Source organism: Poecile atricapillus, chromosome 28 (assembly GCF_030490865.1).
Source record: "Poecile atricapillus isolate bPoeAtr1 chromosome 28, bPoeAtr1.hap1, whole genome shotgun sequence".
Classification (NCBI taxonomy): domain Eukaryota; kingdom Metazoa; phylum Chordata; class Aves; order Passeriformes; family Paridae; genus Poecile; species Poecile atricapillus.
In genome coordinates, this window is record NC_081276.1 from 5,173,627 (window position 1) to 5,193,294 (window position 19,668).

The following is a 19,668-nucleotide window of genomic DNA, read 5'->3' on the forward strand; positions in this document are numbered from 1 at the left end:
AGCAGGAGCTCTGGAGCTGATCCTGGGGTTGTTAGGGTGGATCCATGGGTGGTAACCCTGAGCCCATCACTGCGTCCCCAGCTGGGGAGGATGTGAGGTGTTGGCTCTGGGCCGGCTGCTCTCCCACCTTCAGCCTGGCCGGGGCTCTTCCTACGTGGCAGAGCTCACCCGATCCTCGCGGGTGACCTGCGCCACCGGCTCAGGTTCCCGGGCGGGGGGATCACCTTACGGCCGGCGGGGAGCCAGCCCCATCCATAATTCAGCAGCGCCGCAGGGATGCAGCGGGCGGGCAGGCACGGCCAGCGGCCCCCCGAGGGCGGCCCCATGGAGAACGGTGTGGGGCAGGAGCCGGGGACCCCCGAGCCGCCCGGCCCCGCAGCTCCCCGGGCTCCCCGCAGCCGCCCCAGGCTGGTGTTCCACACGCAGCTGGCCCACGGCAGCCCCACGGGGCGCATCGAGGGCTTCACCAACGTCAAGGAGCTCTACGCCAAAATCGCCGAGGTCTTCGACATTTCGCCCACCGAGGTGAGGGGCTGTGGCCTGGGGAGGGGTCTTTGTGCCCCAGGCAGGGACACCCACCCTGTGGCACTGTGTAGTCTGTGCTCCCACAGGTTCCCAGATGCTTGCAAATGTAGTCCCCAAAATTTTCTGGAAGAGTGTTATGGGCTCAGGGTTGTATCGGCTCCTCTGGGGAGGGCTTAGGGACTCTGTGCCTCAGTTTCCTCCCCCCCAGTATGTGGCAGGGAGCCGTGGCTTCCAGTTCCCTGGCTGATTCCAGCTGCCTGGAGCTGTGGGAAGGTGCACAGGGATGGAGCATTGTAGGGTCCCCAGGCAGGCTGGGGGTCGCTGGGCCCCTCTGTTCTAGCAGTGCCCAGACCTGACCGAATCCCCCTGAACTGGCCGTGGCTCCTCTGACACGTCTTGCCCTACTGGAGCATCCCCAGTCCCTGCTGACGGGGTTCCTCGGGGCAGATCCTCTTCTGCACGCTCAACACGCACAAAGTGGACATGCAGAAGCTGCTGGGGGGACAGATTGGCCTGGAGGATTTCATCTTTGCCCACGTCCGGGGCGAGACCAAGGAGGTGGAGGTGACCAAGACAGAGGACGCGCTTGGCCTCACCATCACAGACAACGGGGCTGGCTACGCCTTCATCAAGGTGAACCCCCAGGACCGTGCTGGGGCTGGCACAGCCCTGGGGACTGTGGCCCTGCAGGTGACATCCCCTGTGCATCCCCTCCCTGGGACCAGGCTCCCCCCTGACTTCCCACTTCAGTCCTTCCCTGGATCCACCCTGACCCTGGGGGTCTTCCCTGCCATGGGGAGGTTTGGGAGAGCTTCCCTGCCTGACCTGGCTACCAAAGGGCATGGGACCCCTGAGGTGGTTGTGTGTGGGTCGAGATGGGGGCTGTGTCTGACTGTCCCATTGTGCCACCACTGTGTGCCTGTCCCACCTGGTCCCCAGAGGATCAAGGAGGGGAGCATCATCAACCGGCTGCAGACAGTGTGTGTGGGGGACAGCATCGAGGCCATCAACGACCACACCATCGTGGGCTGCCGGCACTACGAGGTGGCCCGGATGCTGCGGGAGCTGCCACGGGCTCAGCCCTTCACCCTGCGCCTGGTCCAGCCCAAAAAGGCCTTCGGTGAGTTGGGAAGGTCCCCCTGCTCTCACCCTGGGGACCCTGGGATCATCCCCAGCCCCCTGTGGCCCTGCAGCGCCCCCCCCAGTGACCAAGTGCCTCCCAGGGTTCTGCCCCCTGTGTGTACCCCTCTGCACCCCCACTATGTGTGTGTGTACCCCACAGCCCTGGGGCACCCCCTTACCCCATTGCTCTGTGTGCATTGTCTCGAGCATCCGTGAGCACCCCATAACCACGAGCATCCCCACCCGGCACCCCCGGATGCTCCTGACACAGCCCCCCCATCCCACACACGGCTCACCCTGCGGCGCCCCTGGGGGGTGGGGGATGGCCGGACAGTGAGCAGCGAGGGGCTGGGGATGCCAGGTCCTGCCTGTGCCCTCATCCCCCATGCTGGGCACAGACATGATCGGGCAGCGGACACGGACAGGCAAATCCCCAGGCGAAGGCAGAGTAGTGGCCAGTGGGAAGGAAACGCTGCGGCTGCGGACACAGGGTCCGGCCGTGCTGGAGGAGGAGGTAAGGCCCACCCCGAGCTCCCCACCCCAAGCCCGTGGCTGCTCACACGGTGCCAGGGTGGGGATAAGCATCCCTGTGCCCCTGGGTGCCCCCTGTGCTGCCCGGCACTCACCTCCCGTGCCCCTCGCCCCCAGCCCAGCCCCTCCGAGGAAGAAGCTGCCCGGCGGGTGGACGATCTGCTGGAGAGTTACATGGGCATCCGCGACAGCGAGCTGGGTGAGGAGGGGGCCTGGACCCCGACCCGGAGCTGCCCTTGCCCCTACCCCTGACCTGCCCCTGTCCTCACCCTCACCCCTACCCCAACCCTGCCCCTTCCCCAGCCCCTGCTCTGACGCAGCTCCTCCCGACCCAGCTCCCGCCTCTTCCCCTACTCCTCACACTGGCCCTGATCTCCCTCTTCCCCCAACAGCCTCGACGATGGTGGAGGCGGCCAAGGCCAGCCCCAGCGTAGCCCAGCTTGCCCAAGGGCTGGACTCAGTGCTGGGAGAGTTTGCCTTCCCCCAGGAGTTTGTGGCCGAGGTGTGGGCAGCCGTCTGCCACGCCAAGGGGAATAAGGAGTAGCTGGGGGGCAGGTGTTGCCCCTCGCTTTTGTCCCCTCCCCATGTCCCCCCCAACCTCATCCCCACCCCATCTGGGGCTGAGGTGCTGGTGGGGGTTCCCATCCTGCCCCCCACACCCTCCTGAGCAGCACCTAGACCTGTCCCTTGCATTGGGGGGGCAGAAGGCACCCAACCCACCCACCTTCCTGAGGATCCCCCTTGCACACCCCCCAAATGTGGTGGGCAGTGGCTGTGGCTCATTAAAGGAGAGACTGAAGGAGAAGGGCTGTTGCTCTGATTGTCAGCAGGGTGAGTTCCCCCGGTACCCTCCCTGGGCCCCCCTTGAGGTGGTCACCCCCAGTGGGCACCAAGAGCTGCACCAGCTGTGTTTTATTGGGGATGGGGAGGGGGAAGCAGCCCTGTGCCCCCTGACTGCCCCTTGGGTATCAGGCTTGAGGAGGGGGAAGCCCCTGGATGCAGGTGATGAGGATCCGCTGCAGGGATGGGATGGGGGGATGGCCGTGTCCCCCTGCCCAGTGCCCATCCCCAGGGCTGCTACTGCAGAACGGAGCCAGCGGTGAGTTTGCGGGGCAGGGAGGGGGTGAGGGACACGATGGAGGGCCGTGGATGCAGCCGGGGATACACACGCTGCAGCACAGCCCGGCGGAACAGGATGTAGACCCAGGGGTCCAGGATCTGGTTCCAGGTGACCATGCGGATGTAGATCAGCAGCATCTCCTGTGTGTCCGTGGGCAGCACCTGTGCCTGGCCAGGCAGGTGCTGCAGGACCATCTGGACAATGAAGATCTGGGGGCAGAAGGGGGCAAAGTGTCAGTGGAGGATCCATGAGCTGCTCCAGGATGGGGAAGTGATGAAGGTCGAAGCACTGAGCCTCCTGGAGGAGTCCTGGCCTAGTTTGGGGCACTGGGGAACACCTGCTCTGCCTGTCACGAGGGGCCAACTCAGAGTCTAGAGATGTGACAGGGAGATTCTGGCAGGGAAAGTCTTATCAAGGGGACACCCCCAGACCTGGGAGATCACTGATAGGGACATGGAAGGGACACAATGAAAGCTGGGACCTTGCTGTCAAGGATGTGGGACACTAAGCCCCAGGAGGCACATGGAGGGACCTGGGGGGAACACACCAAGACTGAGGCCCCACAAGGAGGAACAGGTTACATGGAGACCCCCACAAGGAGGAATGGGGGGACATGAAGACCCAGGAGGGACATGGAAGGGTGGTGATGGGGCACACCAGGACAGGGGCCTCACCAGGAGAGGCATCCAGCAGATGGTGGCGATAATCATGATGCCCACGAGCTGCACCATCATCTCCACCTCGCTGTCACGGCGCCGCTTCACTGACTCGCGGTCGTGGTAGACGCGGCAGAGCGTGACCACACTGACGGTGTTGAGGATGAAGGAGAGCAGCACGGAGAGGATGCCCAGCAGTGCAAAGAGCAGGCAGAAGACAACATCACCTGTGTCAGGCAGGAGGGTGAGGAAGCACCAGGAGCCAGGGAACTGCAGCGTGTACCGCCCCAGCCCGAACACCGGCAGCAGTCCCAGCAAGCAGGAGAAGCCCCACACCAGCCCCACGATGGCCCAAGCACGGCGCTTGGAGAGGCTGGTGGAGCGGGAGAAGGGGCGGTTGATGCCCAAGAACCTCTCCCCAGCCATGGTGGCCCCCAGCAGCAGCGGGCACTGCCCAAAGAAGACCATGGAGAATCCAAGGAAGTTGCAGAGGTGGCAGCCAGGGTCCACCTCAGCCCAGGAGAACTTGGTGAAGTGGTAGGGGATGATGACTGAGGCTGTCACCAGCAGCCCCATGAAGTCTGTGACCACCAGCCCACAGAGGAAGATGAGGAAGGAGGAGCGGGCCTGGCTGGAGAGCTTGCGGGAAGAGCTGACCAGGACACAGAGGGCAAAGAGGTTGGAACAGAGGCCGATGAGGCCGAAGGCTGTGGAGAACCAGGGTGAGGCGATGCTGTTCTGTGCACTGGCACGGCCATCACTGGCGTTGAAAACCCCGAAACATGAGTCTGCCTGCCCAGCCATGCTGCTGTTGGGGGGCTCCATGTCCTGCACTCCCTCCTGCTCCTTCCAGCAGCTTCAGGCACCCTCCTGGCTTTGCTCCATGGCTGGAGTCCCCTGCTGTTGCCAGCACCAGTCCCACCTTGCCCTGCAGAGGGAACAGAGGGAATTTAAGGCTGTTCTCCATTGCCAAGCCCGCCCATCATCCATCCTGAGCCTGCAGATACAGAGTCCTCCAGGGGCTGTGGAGAGGGACACCATGGTGGAACCCCAGCCCATGGAGGGGGGCACCAGGGCAGGACCTGGCTCATGCTGGCCCCAAGCACTGCTGCAGTGGGTGCCAAGGGCTGCAGCCCTGCAGCTGCTGGCATTAACTGTCCCCAGCCATGAGCCACGTGGGGCTGCAGCCATGAGGCTGAATCCCAGCACAGAGGGTGCTGGGGGAAACTCAGCATTGACAGCCTGGCTCCCTCCTGCTCCGGAGAGACACAGCCAGAGATGCCTGGGCCATCACACTCTGAAGGATGCAGGCAGAGTGGCTGCACCAGGGCATGATCCTGACGCTCTGCCTATCCCTGAGTGTAAACCCCTGGCCCGTTGTGAAGATGCTCCATTCCTCCAGTGTTCTGGGGAAACCTGAGGTACGGGTTTGAAGCTCTGCTGCAACCCTGGCACCATTGTCAAACCACAGCCAGTGTGGGTGACAGACCTGCTCTGCCCTTCTAGCACCCCTCACAGTGGGAGCTCTGGGTTTGTCATCAGGACAGTGGCTGCGACAGGGATGGCTGTGGACAGCCTGGTCAGTGCCACTCTGCCTTGCTTGGGCAGGGAAGCATCTGAAAATCATAGAATCGTGGGATATCCTGAGTTGGATGGGACCCACAAGGCTCATCAAGTCCAGCTCCTGGTCCTACATGGCCCTCCATTGCAAATTAGTCCAGGCTGCAAATGGGATGATGTGGGCCAGGACAGAGACATGGCAACAGTGGGGACTGGACAAACTGGGGACACAGACCCTGGCAGAGACCAGACCCTTCCTCTCCTCCTGGGACCCATTTCTCCAGGCTGTGAATGTTCTTGCCCCCTCACTTGCCCCAGCTCACCCTCCTGGCTGACATGGTCCTCAGCCCAGTGGCCCCAGTAGAATGCCCAGTAGTAGTGGAATGCCCTACCCCAACCTGCCACCCCTGCAAAGCCCCCACTGTGGGGTCCCTCCATTGTGCAGGGTGGCACTGCCACCTGTCCTCTGTCCCCAAGTTAAACCTCACACCAACTCTGATCATTGCCAACCCATCAATGGCCTGGCTCTGGGTCTCCATGCTGTGTCCCTCACCCAGACACCCCTCAGCACCAACCCCTCTCTGACCCCTGGTGCAAGGGAGGCCACAGGGCTGCGAGCTGCTGCACACACCCGAGGCACGCACTGATCCCACAGCCCGGCCAGCCTGGGATGGGGCCAGGCATTGCAACATCCTCTTGGGCCTCATCCTGGCGACACACGGGGTGAGGGTGCCAGCACCTACCCAGCGCGGCCCTGCCCGTGCCCTGTCACAGGACCTGCAGCCCTGGGGAGCAGGGCCAGGGATGATGGTGATGGTGGTGGTGGCTCGTCCCCATCTGTCCTTGTGTGGGGGGCTGGCGGAGCTTGGTGGTGAATCACTGCGAGGGTGGGCCTGGCTTTTTCCATGAGCCAAGAGTGAAAACTTGCTGCTGTTTGTTCTCACTGGTTCCCGAGGGACTACATCAGCCCCAGAGGCATCAGCCCTGCAGACATGTGGTGAGGCCTCAGCATGATGTTCTAAGACCCCGAGGAGTCACCAGCCTTTCCCACATCCTCTGAGAGGTGACAAAGTCACCCCTGCACCAGTGCAAGTGCCTGGTGTGCCTGTCCCACTCCAGCTGTCCCTTGCCAGGCACCTGCCCACACTGTCAGGGTGCTGTCCCCAGACATGTTCCCCTTGTCCCAGGGTGCTCCCTCTGCTCACTGGGGCTCAAGAGCCCATGGGGTGATGCTGCCCTGCTGTACCTATTACCTAGGTATTCACAGCCACAGGATGCTCTTGGCTGCTCCCTGGCTCACTGTGGCAGGGCAGGACCCCTCTCTACAGTGTCCGGGGGTGGGGGGGTCCTCCCTGCAGTGGTACCTTGGCCAGACAAGGAGGCAGCAGCCCCAGAAGCTCCAAATTCCACCATTACCTACATCCCCTCCCTGTCCTCCCTTCACCTCCTGCCCTGACACAACCACAACCTGGACCCGCATCCACTGCCCACTGCAGCCTGGACAGGGACCCTGGGGGCTCGGGGGCTGAGCAGCTGGGATCCCCCTGTGCAGAACTGCCTCAGCTGGGCACAGCACTTAGAGGGAATCAAATATTTACAAGGGCCCACTTAGCAGCCACAGGGCTGGGAGAAAGGGAACCCCTGCTGTGCCAGAACACACCAGTGGGTGCCTCTAGGAAGAGGTTCATGTGGGGGTGGAGGGTCCCCACTTGCCATTTCCCCCCATCACGGGCAGCCTTCGCAGAAGGATGCATGTGGGGATAGCAGGTCCTGCAGAAGAGAAATTCTGAGTCCAGGGACTGTCCCCACTGGCCCCCTGTGCTCAGGTTTGGGGTTCTGGACCCAGCAAAATGGACATGCCATGGGAGCAAGGGGTGCTGGGGTAAAATCCTAAAGGAGAGGAGCTAGCTCTGAAATGTTCTGCTGGAGGCTGTGAGGCACTGGTAGTGGGGTGTGGGGGGTTGGTGCAGGCACTAATGGGGCTTCTGGCAGTGCCTGAACCTGCAGGTTTGGGTCCTGCTGCAGATGCACCAAGGCTGCCCTACCTCAGCTGGGCACTGCTTCCTGCCCTGGCCACATCCGAGGGGAGTGAGGGAAAGGCAGATGGGGAGTGTGGGAGGCTGCTCCTTATCAGCTTCTATCCCAGCTTGTTGTTTCCCCAGACTTCCCCAGGCAGGATCGGGCATGGGGCCTGGACAGGGCTTGCAAGATCAGGCCGAGGTGGGGGCTGGGAGAGGCACCACATACCTGCAAAGGGACTCCCAAACTCCCCAGGTGTACCCTTGGCCTGGGGTCTGCCACTGGATGCGATGCTTAGCCACGGGGCAGCCATGCAGAAGATGCTGCAGGGCATTTGCATTTCTCCCTTCTGTGGCCAGTCTCTGCTTGCTTGACCTCTCCAGGACAATGACTTTCTCTGCATGATCCCTTCTGTCTCCACAGCCTGATGCCTCTGATGCAGGTGGTCTCAGAGACACTGTGTCACCTGTTGGGGATGGATGTGGTCCTGCTGCCACCTCCCTCTAGGCTGGGGCTCTGGGGTATCAAATCAGGTTGAGGTCATCAGCTGAGACAGGAAAGGCCATGGGGATGAGGACTTGGCATGAGTGTTCCTCCCTGGGCCCACAACCATCACAAGGACCTGCTTCTGAAGAAGTTGGCCTGGCCTACAGTAGGGACATCCCTAGGACACTCAGGACAGAAGACATTCCTGGGAAGCAGTGACACACAGGATGGTTCCTGCCAGGCATGGTAACTGTCCTCGCTTGTCCCTGTGGTGGCCCAGGGCAGAGGTCCCCAACCTCGCTGACTGGGAAACAACTGGCACCATCCCCATTCCAAACTCCAGGGCCCAGGAGCCGGGCAGTCGGTGGCTGGAGGATCAACCCAGATGCCCTGGAGTGAGAAGCTGGGGCTCGGCAGCCCTGGGGCACCGCCCGCAGCGTCGCGGCATCTCGAGGGCTTCAAGGCTGCTGGGCCGCCCACTCCGACAGCCCGAAATAGACCCTTCCTTTCCCGGCCCTTTCCTGAGCCTTTCCCGGTCCTTCTCCGGCTCTTCCCAGAGGAGCCAGCGGCACATGGGGGCGGGCGGCGGCGGGCAGGGTGGAACCATCCCGGCGGGGGAGCCCCGAAAGCCGAAGATCTGCCCGTCGCGGACCCTCGGTCCCGGGGACAGAGAGACGATGGGGAAGCGGGAACACCATGTGTCCGCCCCCACTATGGGGTCTCCGCTTCCCCTCCCCCGAAACACATTCAGTCCTCGGGGTTGTGTGCGAACCCGGCAGCCGAGCCGGCCGCGAACGCCCCGAGAGCCTTGGGAGCCCCTGGAGCCCCGAGCGCCGCACCCAAGAGCCCCGCACAGCCTCTCCGTTCGTCTCAACCCTACGGTCTGCCCGCCCATCCCATTCTCTGTCCGTCCATCCCAGTCTTCTGGGCTCTTTGTCCTTCACACCCCTCTTGGCCCTGTATCTCTCGCTCCCCTCCAGCGCCTTCCTCCCCGCGCAGACCCGAGCCCTACCTCTCTGCCGGCGGGACCCTCCCCGGCTCGGCTCGGCTTAGCCCGGCTCGGCTCAGCCCGGCTCGGCTCAGCCCTGCTCGGCTCGGCTCAGTCCAGCCCGGCTCGGCTCAGTCCAGCCCGGCTCGGCTCAGTCCAGCCCTGCTCGGCTCAGTCCAGCCCGACTCGGCTCAGTCCAGCCCGGCTCGGCTCAGTCCAGCTCGGCTCAGCCCTGCTCGGCTCGGCTCAGCCCGGCTCAGCTCCGCGGCGGGGCGGGGGAAGCGCCGGGCTCGCTACGCCCCCCAGACCCGGCCCCGTCCCTCTCCGCTCCCTCCCTGCACGGGACGGGCCTCCGGGCGGGGGTCGCCCCCCGGCCCCATCGCCCCCAGCTCGGGAACCGCCCCGGGGAGCCGACAGCGTCTCTGCGGTGCAGCCCCCGCGGTGCCGGCGCCCAAAGCCTTCCCGGCGGAGACACCCGCGGCTGGGTCCGTGTCGGGCTGGGTTCCCGCCCCGTTACTCACTTGTTTACTCCAGTGAGTCCCTGCCCGGGCGGGCTTGAGGCAGGGGGTCCGGCCGTGCCTCCCCTCCAGCGGGACCCGCACCGCGGTGGGGTCCAACAGAGGGGGCGTCCCCGCCGAGCCCCGCAGCGACCCCGGGACCCGAGAAGGGAGAGGAAGCTGCGGCGCCGGGCGCTGGTGTGGCCGAGGGCCAGGGTCCCCGGCCGTCCCTGCCTTGGGGGGGATTCGCTCCCGGGGTTTTCCCGGCCCGACAGCTCCGAGCTAGGGATGTCGCTGCGCTGTCCAAAGCCGAGACCAGCTGGGGTGGCACGTCCCCAGGCAGTGTTCCCTCCCACGGTCTCAGGACGCGACAGCCTCCGTTGCTGCTCCTCGTGCTCCGCCGAGCGTCTTCCTCAGCTCCGAAGAGCTGGGAGCGCCGGAGCCCACGGGGGACGCGGGGACATCCCGTCAAGGCAAGGGGGACAGCGACTCGGCGCTCAGCTTGATGGCCAGGCAGGTTTTCCTGGCACTGGCTAGGCAGTGAGTGGGCTGCAGAGCCCATCATCCCGCTATCCCTTGGCTTGGAGCAAAGATTGTCTCAGAGAAAGCCCGGGCGGAAGGCAGGGCCAGCCCGCAGAAGTGGATTGCGGCTGGCTCTGTGTGCGGGGAGCACGAGTGGCCCCACCGCCAGCGAAACGCGCGGGGCTCGGCAGCCGCTGCCGTCCCGGGTGGGGCCGGGTGTGCCCGGGAGCGCTCACGGATGATGGGACACGGGCCAGCTCCACCGACTGCCCCGCCCGGGTATGAAACAGTCGTTTCCCCCTGCACAGCTCAGGGCTGCACCTGCAGCTTCCCCCAAAACGTAGGGGAGATGTGGATTAGGGGCAGTGAGAGCAGCCAGGTCAGGGTGAAGGTGTTAGGGGCTTCAGACAGATCCAGTCCCTGATCTGGCCCTGGCACATGCCCAGAGGCTGCAGCAGCTCTCGGGGCTCAGGCTCCTGTGCCTGTTCAGTGACCCCATCCAGGGCCTGGAGTCAGACGTGCAGGGAAACGCAGTGCTTGGAAGAGGACATGGACTGTTCCGGCTAGAGATACAGTGGGATGTTTTAGGGGGAATTCCCCCACATCTGTGTATGCCCAGGAAGGAAAGGGATGGGCTACGGGGAGGGAGGTTCTGCCTGGCAGCTGAGCAGGGCAGGCACCAACCACCAGCTTTGGGGTTTGGGTTTTTTTCCCATTTCCTCCTCCCTGGCCAGGCCTTCACTCACTTCCTGCGCTGAGCCCCGAAGCAGCCCCCCTGCACAGGCAGCAGCTGGAAATAACTCACAGGAAGGAGAGGCCAGGGAATATGTCCGGTGCAGCTGCTGGCCCTGGGGACGTCTGGTGGGATGGGGAGGGGGTACCCATGGGCACTTGGGGTCCCCCACCCCCATCTGCAGGCAGGCCAAGCCCAAGTGTGGGTGGCCAGGGCAGGCATGGGAACCTCCTGAGCACCAGCTCCCACGATGGCTCTGGGGCTGTGTCCTGCCAGCAGAGCCAGCAGCAGGACAAGGCAACTTCCCTCAGCCATGAGGCAGCGCCCAAGGCCTTGGAGGGCCCAACACAGCAGGGTTGGCTCTACCTCAGTGCTGGGGGACCTGGGCAGCCCTGTAAGTCCCTGCACCATGGACCTGTACTGGGGAAAAGGTGGATGCAGGTAGGAAATGGCCTCACAGTGAAGCCAGGGCAGAGATTTCCTGCACCCCTGGGCACTACTCACCAGCACCCCATCCTGCCTGCCTGAGCAGCATACCCCAGGGGCTGGGGGCTTGTGGGGATAGAGCCACATTGGGTGAGCCCAGAGGAGTGTGGCTGTGCCCATGGTCATTATCTCATGGGACCAACACCAGTGAGTCTCAGGTCAACCCTGAAGTGCCCCTAGGATGCCCAAAAACCTCTCTGAACATCACTAGAGGCCCTCAGGAACCCCCAGCTCAACAGAATACCGGGGAGTGCAGCTGCTTTTTGCCCAGGGCAGGGAGAGCCTCACAAGCATGGTGTGGGAGGGACTGCAGGCTCTGGAATCCGGATTTTCCCCTGTAAGGAAATATCCCAACCAGCATTTCTCTCCTCTGTTCCACCAGAGCAGGCGCCTGGCAGCACTAAAGCCTCCCATGCCACAGCCAGGACTGAGATGTGGCGGTGCTCCCAGGCTGGGGAGGACAGATCCCAGGGGAGGACATGCCAGGAATGAGGCCCGGGAGAGGGTGAAGGGCCCCTTTATGAAGCAGGACACAGGGCTGGGGAGCAGCAGCTGGACTGGTCTGGCACTGGTAAGGGGAGGTGCTGGGACTGGGAGGGGGCTGGAGTGGGGCAAGGAGCACAGGGGCTGATGCTGTGGGGATGGGCTAACAGACCCCAGAGACACAGGGGTGAGGACACCCCAGCCCAAGCATTATCCAGTCCCCAGGAGAGTTCCCAGTGTGCAAGTGGCTGGTGATGTCACACAGGAGCAGTGGGGGTGTCCATGCCCAGGATCTCGTGGCTAAAACAACCCTTTTTTATTTATACCAAAGTCTCAGGGTCCTTCATGATAAATGCAAGGACAGAGAAAAGCCTCAGGAACATGCCCAGTGCTGGGCCAGGCCTTGGGGACATCTGTGGAACAGTGTCTGTGCTGTGGGATGAGACCCCTGCCCACCCCTGACGGTGTCTGAGGGCGCTGAGCAGCCCCTCACCGGCGGTAACGGTAACGCTTGAAGTGGAACCAGAGCTGGAAGATGCCATTGGCAAACTGGCAGCGGAAGCCATGCCGGTGGGAATACTCCCACTCCCTGTTGACGATCTTGAAGGCGATGTCCTCATAGGGTGGCCCGGCATGGAAGCGCAGGATGGCGAAGTCCTTGTTGTCCTGGCAGGCTTCCAGGAAGTACTCGGGCGTCGAGCGCTTGTCAATGAGATCGGGGTAGAAGATGTTGAACTTATAGCCCTGCACGATCTTGGGGGGGGGGTTGTCAAAGTCATAGTGGGTCTGGTTGTACTTGTTCCACTCGAAGCCTGTGTGCACACGGTTGAAGAAGCGAGGCTTGCGTGGCCGGTACTTGTCAGCCCACAGATAGGCCTTGCCTGTGAGCGGCATCTCCACGCTGAACTGCGCCTCGTCTGCGCCCATGCCCTCCTTGGCCTTACGGAAGAAGATGTCATCGGTGCTCTCAGAAGCATCACCTATAGGGGAGAAGAGGTGACATCAGGTTCTGCAGTGCCAGCCAGGCCTGGGCCATGCAAGGCACGCAGAGAGAAGGAGCTGCTGTGATGCAGAACTGGACATGGGAATGCACAGGCTGTCCCGCTGGCTCTGAGTGGCACTGGACCGAGTTGTGCTAGAAAACTCAACCAAAACATCCCTCCTGCCTGTCTGCAGCCAAACACCCTGGTGGTACTGAGGGCAGGTCCCCCAGAGCACAGCACCAGCCTGAGCACTATCTTCTACCTGCTCCTGCCCAGACCACAGTGCCCTTTGCTCCAGGGGCACCCCTCAGGTCAGCTCTGGGTGCCTGCCCCAGATCCAGCTCTTGCCCTTTCCTGAGGGCAGTGTCTTCCTCCAGCCCTGCATCCCGAACCACTGCACACCCTCCATGCCGGGCAGGCTGCAAAGCTGGTGGGCACAGGGCCTGCCTGGGGCTCACCTGTCACCTGGAGCTGCTGGCGCAGGAGCAGCAGCCGGTGCGCGTCCTCCTCGGCCTCCAGAACGTGGGCATCGAAGGGCAACTCGTTGGGGCCCAGCAGCCGGGGGCTGTACCTGCCCGCATCATAGTCATCCAGGCTCTGCTGGATCAGATCCTCCTCCATCAGCACAGCCTCCCCCTCTGCATCTCCCTTGGCCTCCGCATCCTGCTCTGCCTCTGGCTCTGAGGATGGCCCTGGCTGTGCCTCAAGGCTCTCCTCGGGATCCAGCCTGCACGGAAGGGAGAAGAGAGGACTGGGATGGAGATGGTACTCTTGTTCGCTGCTCACCTGACCTCTGCCTCGGGAAGGGTCAGAGCACAAGACTGTCTTTGTGCCCAGGGACAGGCCCGGGTGTTTGCTCACCTGTCACTGGGGGAAGCTGGCTCCTGCTTGATGATGGGGAAGAGTGGTTCACTCTCCACACCCTGCTCCTGCTTCAGCTTGTACAGCTTCTGACGCAGCACATCCTGGTGCCGCTCCCGCAACCTGAGAGAGGAGAGGAGCCGTTGGGTCCCACCCAGCAGATCCACCTCATTCCCACTGCCCAAAGCTGTGACACCCACCTCCATGAGCAGAAACCTGCTGGACTTGGATGGCTTTGGGCTAAATAAGCCCCAGTTCAGTTCCCTCTTGGAGACCTCACTAAACATCACCACTGCAGAAGGGACTAGGTGTCCTGCTCTGCTCCCCTCTTGGAAATCAGCCATCTCAGAGAATGCAGAACATCCTCCCCCACTTCCTCCACCAACTGGGTTTATGCCTCCCCAGCTCTGCCCATGGCAGGGTCTGCACTACCCCACTCTCTGGTCTCACCTGGCCCGAGCCATGTAAGCCTTCAGCTGCTGCAGGAGACTCTCCCAGTACCCGATGTCCAGGTTGGGCCCTCCTGCCCGGATCTTGCTCTCAATACCCTGGTACAGAGCTTGCAGCTGGTTGTATGTCTTCCCCTTGAACACGGACTGCACATCTGAGCTGACCGAGGCATTGACACCATCCCGACGCTCCCCTGGACAGGTGAGGGCAGCTGGTCAGTCTTCAGGCACTCAGCTGCACTCATCCCAGTTCTGCTGACAGCAGGAGGTGGGACCCCAGCCAGGGACAGCTGCCACAGCCTCCATCCAGCAGATCCAGGACAGCCCCTCTGAGCCTGAGCACACATGGCAGAACCTGTGTCCTACATCACCCACCATTCACAATCCCCGACACCCACACCAGGCTGTTCTCCTGCTCACCTGGTCCTCCTTTCCCAGAAGCCTCCAGCTTGCGAAGCTTGGCTATCTCATCCTCCGTGATGATGGTCATGTCCCTCCAGAAGTCCACGTTCTTCCCTTGCTCCAGTTCCATGTATACCTGCAGGCAGGAGACACATCAGGCACCTGCTCCACACCATGGGCAGGAAAGCAGAGCTGATAGAGAAGCCCTGAACCCAAGCAGAGGACCAGTAGAGCAGGCACCTGGATGTCCTCCACCAGGTCCTCCATGTCAGAGACAGTCAAGCCATTTAGGAAGGTGTAGGGCTCGTGCATCTCCACGGCCAGATCATCATCCTCTGCGCTGATGTACTTGGCCAGAAGATCAATGGGTTTTGCCCTCCCATCCCGAATCCGGATCTTAGACCTGGTGAAGTGAGAGGAACAGAGGAACAGTGGGGGACACTGAGCAGTGCCATCCTCTGCTCCCTGCCAGGCCCAGCTCTGAGCAGGTGCACACCTACCGCAGCTTGGCCTGTTGCAAGTGAAAGTTGTCCTCCTGCTCCTCCCAGGTTTTGAAGTGTTCTGCCTCTTTCTCCCGCTGCAGCATCTCCAGCTCCTGCTCCCGCATGGCTTTTTCCCGTTCCCGCTCCAGACGCAGCTGCTTCACCTGCCCAGAGTGAAAGAGCTATGAGGCCACTGTGGATGGGCCAATGTGCAGACACCAGACACCTGCTTGAGGACACAACCATAACATAACCTGTTCCTGAGTTGTCTTGGCTCCTGCCATCAGCCCAAGCTCCTGGAGAGTGGGGAGACAGCGGGGCCAGGTTGCTTGGGCTCACTGCCAGCCCTAAGGGAGACAGGCACAACTGAGTGCCTCAGTGTCATGACCTGGCATTGTCCTCCTCAGCACCTCCTGAGCTCCTTGGGCTCAGCCCCAAGGGAAGAGGTTTCTCATCCTGGAATAGCAGAAACCAGGGCTCTATTACCCCCACAATCCTACAGACTGGACACACCCCAGAGAAGAAAATGGGGACTTCCCAGTGAGAGATGGAGAGAACCAGGCTGTAAACAGGGCTCTCTGTCAGACAGTGACGTGGAAAGGATATCTAAGCCCACCTTCTGCAGCTCCAGGCGATTGTCCTCCTGGATTCGCTTGTTCCTCTCCTTCAGATCCTTCTCGTCCAGATGGCTGATCCCTTTCTTTTCCAGTGCCTTTAACAGAATAGCCAAGGGAAGCTGTGGAGCCCAAGCACCTCCACAGCCCCTCACTGGCCAGCAAATGCTATTCCATTCACCCATTTCTGCTGCTCCAGTAAGGTCTGATGCTGTTGAAGCATCAGACTAAATCACTCAAACGCTGCTCCTGAAGCCCTTCAGCAAACCCAGGCCCAGCCCACATAGCCCATTTGGCCTGGTGAGGTGAGTGTCAGCACAGCAGTATCATGGAATATCTGTTATAATAACAGTATCTAACCTTAAAGATCATCTTGTTCTACTTCCTGCCATGGCCAGGGACACCTTCTACTAGACCAGGGTGCTCCAAGCCCCACCCAACTTGGCCTTGGACACTTCCAGGGATCCAGGGGCAGCCACAGCAGCTTTGAGCACCCTGTGCCAGGGCCTGCCCACCCTCACAGCCAACAATTCCTTCCCAGTATCCCACCTCACCCTGCCCTCTGGCAGTGGGAAGCCCTTCCCCTTGTCTTGCCCCTCCAGGTCCTTGTCCATTTCCTCTCCAGCTCTCCTGAAGCCTTTGTAGCCACTGGAAGGAGCACTAAGGTCTCCCCAGAGCCTCCTCTTCTCCAGAGAGCCTTCTCTTCTCTCTAACCCTGAATGCTCTCAGTTCTCTGTCACTACTGAGGGGAAATGCCCAATAAAAAACAAAGAAAATATAAAAACAAAAAACTAAATACCACTACTCCCTTACCATCTCCATGTCCCTGACCCAGTAAATGCTGCCCAGCAGTCAGCTGGCGCTCTCCCAGCAGCTCCAAGACCCTCTCCTGCCCTCGATCCATCTTCTTATCTCACCGCCCTGGATACAGACCCCACTTCAGGCACAGATGCCCCTGACTCCCCCCGCCTGTTCCCTTTGGCTGCAGGGACAGTGCAGAGCTCACCTTGCTCCAGATGAATGTGCCCAGCAGATTGTTGTCCCCGAAGGGATTGTCAGTGTTGGTGTAGCCCATATATTCCTCACCCCAGCCCATCTTCTCCCGCTTCTTTCTTTCCTTGGCCTCCTTCTTGGCCAACCTCCGTGCTCGCTTCTCCTCGGGTGTCTCCAGGGCCTTTAGCAGAGCCGCCTGTTTCTTCTTCTCCTCCCTCAGCCTCAGCCGCTCCTGCAGGCTCAGCTGCTGCTCCGGCTCCTCCCGGCCCCGGGGCCGTGGCGGGGAAGGGGAGCTGACGGAAGACACGGAGGACTTGGATCCATCCCTCCTGCGGCGCCGCTCCCGGCTCCGCGCTGCCCTGTCCCGCCCGCGCTCCGGGCTGGAGTCGGAGGAGCGGCCCCGAGACCGTGAGCGCTGCTTCCTCCGGTCCTTATGGTGCCGGTCCCGGCTGCTGCTCCTTTTCTTCTTTTTCCATTTCTGTCTCTCATCGCCGAAGTCCGAGCTGGGGGGACACAGCCGGGCTTCAGCGGGAGGAGACCACGGCCGTGCCGGGCACGGAATGTCTTTCCGCCGCAGGTGAGGCCGGTCCAGCACCGGTGCCACCGGCAGCGCCCAGACAGCGATGGGTACCTGCACCCCCCCACCCTTGATCGCCCCAGGCCGCTGTTTGCCTTGAGACCCCCCGCCCGCCTCCAGTCCTCGGCCCTACCCGACACCGGCGGGACCCGCACTCCCTCCCGTCCGCCCGGCGGGCCCGCGGTGGGGACAGCGCTTCGGGCCGCGTGGGCCCCGCCACAGCAGCTCCGCTCCCCCGGGCCGCTCCCCCACAGACGCCGCGCGGCCGCTCCGGCCCAGGGGCCCACTCACCCCGAGCTCGGCTCCCGGCGTCGGCCCCGACTCCGGCTCCTGCTCCGGCTGCGGTGCCGCCGCCCGCGGCTCCCGGACCGCGAGCGTCCCCGATCCCGATCCCTTTCTCGGTCCCGGTCCCATTCCTTTTCCCGATCCCGTTCCTTTTCCCGGTCCCGTTCCTTTTCCCGGTCCCGGTTCCTTTCCCGCTCCGAGCGGCCGCCCCGGCCCGGGCTGCGCGACCCGGAACCCATGAGCAGCGGCGGCTCCGCCCCGGGGCCTCGCGGCGGCTCCGCGCACCAGGCTGCCCGCCGCCCGCCTGCGCCCGCCCCGCCCCAGCGCAGACAGGCGGGCGGCGGGGCAGCCCCGTGTGGGGGCGGGACAATCCCGTGTGGGGGCGGGACAATCCCGTGTGGGGGCGGGACAACCCCGTGTGGGGGCGGGACAACCCCGTGTGGGGGCGGGACAGTCCCTGTGGGGGCGGGGCAGCCCCGTGTGGGGGCGGGACAGCCCCGCGTGGGGGCGGGACAGCCCCGCGTGGGGGCGGGGCAATCCCGTGTGGGGGCGGGACAATCCCGTGTGGGGGCGGGGCGGTCCCGTGTGGGGGCGGAGCGCGGCCCCTCCCGCCAGTCCCGATCCGCGCCCGCGGCGCCCACAGAGGAGGCGGACACGCTGGAGAGCACAGCACAGACTGCAGAACGCTTTATCAGAGCGGGGTACAGATCTCTGGAAAAGGGGCTCGGGCTCCCCGGAGAAGGAGGGGAAAAACCCTCAGAACAACCGAGAAAAGAAAAAAAAGCCCTCACGCCTCGAGTCCCCCGAACAGAGACGGGGTAACACCCCAACATCGGCCTCCCCGTCCGGCCGCAGCGCCCGCTCCCCATCCGCCGTACATTCGGCACACGGTTCACGCGCAGCGCGGACACGGACATGTATGGGACAGCGACATCCACGGGGACATCCACCGGGACACGCGTGGGGACAGGGACAGCCACCAGGACAGACATGGACAGAAAAAAACCCTCAGATATGACCCAAGACGCCTCAGCCCTGGCTTTCTCCTTGTGCATTCGGGAAGCGCTGGAGCAGTGGCTGGAAATGAGAAGGGGAATGCGGGGGGTGATGGAGCCCTGCAAACGCCTCTGTGTGCCTTGGACCAAGACCTAAGAGTGCTCTGGCTTCACTAAAAAACTCCCCCAAGTGCAATTCCGGCACACGTGGCCGGACAGGCAGTGGCAACCCAAAGCTGCATTCCCTCTGCGTGAGTTGAGGATCTCTCTATGAGCTCCTGGGTTTGCCCCAGAGCCTTTAGAGAAGCCTGACTGCAAACTCAGGGACAGAGATGACCATTTTCTCCTGCCAGCCCCTTACCTAGCAGGGAGAGTTTACCTGCAGCCCCAGCACCAGGCAATGCTCAGAGCATGTCCCAAAGACTCTGAGATCACGGCTGGGACAACGGGGGATGAAGGACAGCAGTGTTCCCTGTATGGCAAGGGGCTGTCCTCAGAGTACAAGACTTGTGGTGCCTTCTTTAATGATGGATTGCCTGGACAGCACCTGCTGGGTCACTCAAGAGAGCCCGGCAGAGAACAGCAACTCAAGTCCAGAATGAGCTGAAGTGCAGCTGGAGGAACACTCAGACCAAGGATGCTCTTCCCATGGTCAAGTGCTGTTCCTGCCCAAGCAGCACTGGTGGTGCCTGTGGCATGCTCCAGAGCTTCTGTTGCTCCCCTGCAGCGGTGTGCAGAGGAGGCCAAGAATGAGTGCTAAAACCCAAGGTCCTTCCAGCCTCTGGGAATCAGAGGCCGAACAGTTCCCCAGCACTGAACTGCTGGGACAGGAGGTGACATGGCAGGGACTGTGCCAGCCTGAACAGGGGCAGTTACTATTTCAGATCAACATCTGCCTACAGGAAGGTTCCTCTTTGTCCCCTTGACAAAGCTGTTCTAAGCCTTTGCCTGTCCTCTTACAGGACCACCCCACCGTGTCCAGCATTACAGAACTGCACAAGGATCATCTCAAATAGGGAAGACAGTTCTTTGAATGAATGTGCTGCAGGAGCTCTGGGTTCACCCCCCTCTCTCAGGACCCAAGCACAGCTCCAGCTCACAAAGCTCATTCTCTGGGACACTCTGGGTACAGAGGCCAAGCAGCTTTAGAGACCCCCTAGAAATGAGGGGAAGGAATTAAATCTCCATCAATGATGCTTAAACCATCTCAAAAAAGATGCTTGACTTCAGGTGGCTGGAAAGCCCTGATGAGGCCAAACCCACCAGCCCCTGACTGAGGTGGTCCCAGGACAGAGGCCT

General features: G+C 62.4%; 3 protein-coding genes across 6 annotated transcripts; 1 reads left to right on the top strand and 2 right to left on the bottom strand.

The window, feature by feature from the left end:
- Positions 1-121: 121 nt before the first annotated feature.
- On the top strand, positions 122-2,965 carry GIPC3 (GIPC PDZ domain containing family member 3). 3 transcript variants are annotated; one of them, XM_058858854.1, is made up of 6 exons: positions 122-525; positions 973-1,158; positions 1,465-1,645; positions 2,046-2,161; positions 2,296-2,377; positions 2,571-2,965. In XM_058858854.1, exons 1-6 carry the CDS (start codon positions 277-279, stop codon positions 2,720-2,722), a joined length of 966 nt encoding a protein of 321 aa, XP_058714837.1. In that variant the 5' UTR covers positions 122-276; the 3' UTR covers positions 2,723-2,965. The 3 variants fall into 3 exon arrangements, with proteins under 3 accessions (XP_058714837.1, XP_058714835.1, XP_058714836.1); XM_058858852.1 differs by having other exon boundaries at positions 973-1,645; XM_058858853.1 differs by having other exon boundaries at positions 389-1,645.
- Positions 2,966-3,023: 58 nt separating this feature from the next.
- Positions 3,024-9,883, bottom strand: TBXA2R (thromboxane A2 receptor). Of its 2 annotated transcripts, none has more exons than XM_058858859.1 (3): positions 9,529-9,883; positions 3,973-4,882; positions 3,024-3,507 (listed from the first exon to the last, which is right to left on the bottom strand). In XM_058858859.1, exons 2-3 carry the CDS (start codon positions 4,777-4,779, stop codon positions 3,256-3,258), a joined length of 1,059 nt encoding a protein of 352 aa, XP_058714842.1. In that variant the 5' UTR covers positions 4,780-4,882; positions 9,529-9,883; the 3' UTR covers positions 3,024-3,255. The 2 variants fall into 2 exon arrangements, with proteins under 2 accessions (XP_058714842.1, XP_058714841.1); XM_058858858.1 differs by lacking the exon at positions 9,529-9,883 and adding an exon at positions 9,032-9,521.
- A 2,137-nt stretch (positions 9,884-12,020) lies between these two features.
- Positions 12,021-17,724, bottom strand: CACTIN (cactin, spliceosome C complex subunit). The gene is made up of 10 exons (XM_058858822.1): positions 17,381-17,724; positions 16,526-17,015; positions 15,522-15,617; positions 14,924-15,069; positions 14,664-14,826; positions 14,442-14,559; positions 14,023-14,215; positions 13,573-13,695; positions 13,170-13,438; positions 12,021-12,708 (listed from the first exon to the last, which is right to left on the bottom strand). Exons 1-10 carry the CDS (start codon positions 17,611-17,613, stop codon positions 12,218-12,220), a joined length of 2,322 nt encoding a protein of 773 aa, XP_058714805.1. The 5' UTR covers positions 17,614-17,724; the 3' UTR covers positions 12,021-12,217.
- Positions 17,725-19,668: the final 1,944 nt, after the last annotated feature.

Bases quoted from the DNA above. Each gene is read 5' to 3' on its own strand.
- GIPC3 (XM_058858852.1), top strand. From the start codon at position 277: ATGCAGCGGGCGGGCAGGCACGGCCAGCGGCCCCCCGAGGGCGGCCCC. The intron at 526-972 runs GTGAGGGGCTGT...TCCTCGGGGCAG, and splicing joins TCGACATTTCGCCCACCGAG to ATCCTCTTCTGCACGCTCAA. The intron at 2,162-2,295 runs GTAAGGCCCACC...CCTCGCCCCCAG, and splicing joins CGGCCGTGCTGGAGGAGGAG to CCCAGCCCCTCCGAGGAAGA.
- TBXA2R (XM_058858859.1), bottom strand. From the start codon at position 4,779: ATGGAGCCCCCCAACAGCAGCATGGCTGGGCAGGCAGACTCATGTTTC. The intron at 3,508-3,972 runs GTGAGGCCCCTG...TTCTGCCCCCAG, and splicing joins TCTGCTGGATGCCTCTCCTG to ATCTTCATTGTCCAGATGGT.
- CACTIN (XM_058858822.1), bottom strand. From the start codon at position 17,613: ATGGGTTCCGGGTCGCGCAGCCCGGGCCGGGGCGGCCGCTCGGAGCGG. The intron at 13,696-14,022 runs GTGAGACCAGAG...CTCCTCTCTCAG, and splicing joins GCTTACATGGCTCGGGCCAG to GTTGCGGGAGCGGCACCAGG. The intron at 13,439-13,572 runs GTGAGCAAACAC...CCTTCCGTGCAG, and splicing joins CCAGCTTCCCCCAGTGACAG to GCTGGATCCCGAGGAGAGCC.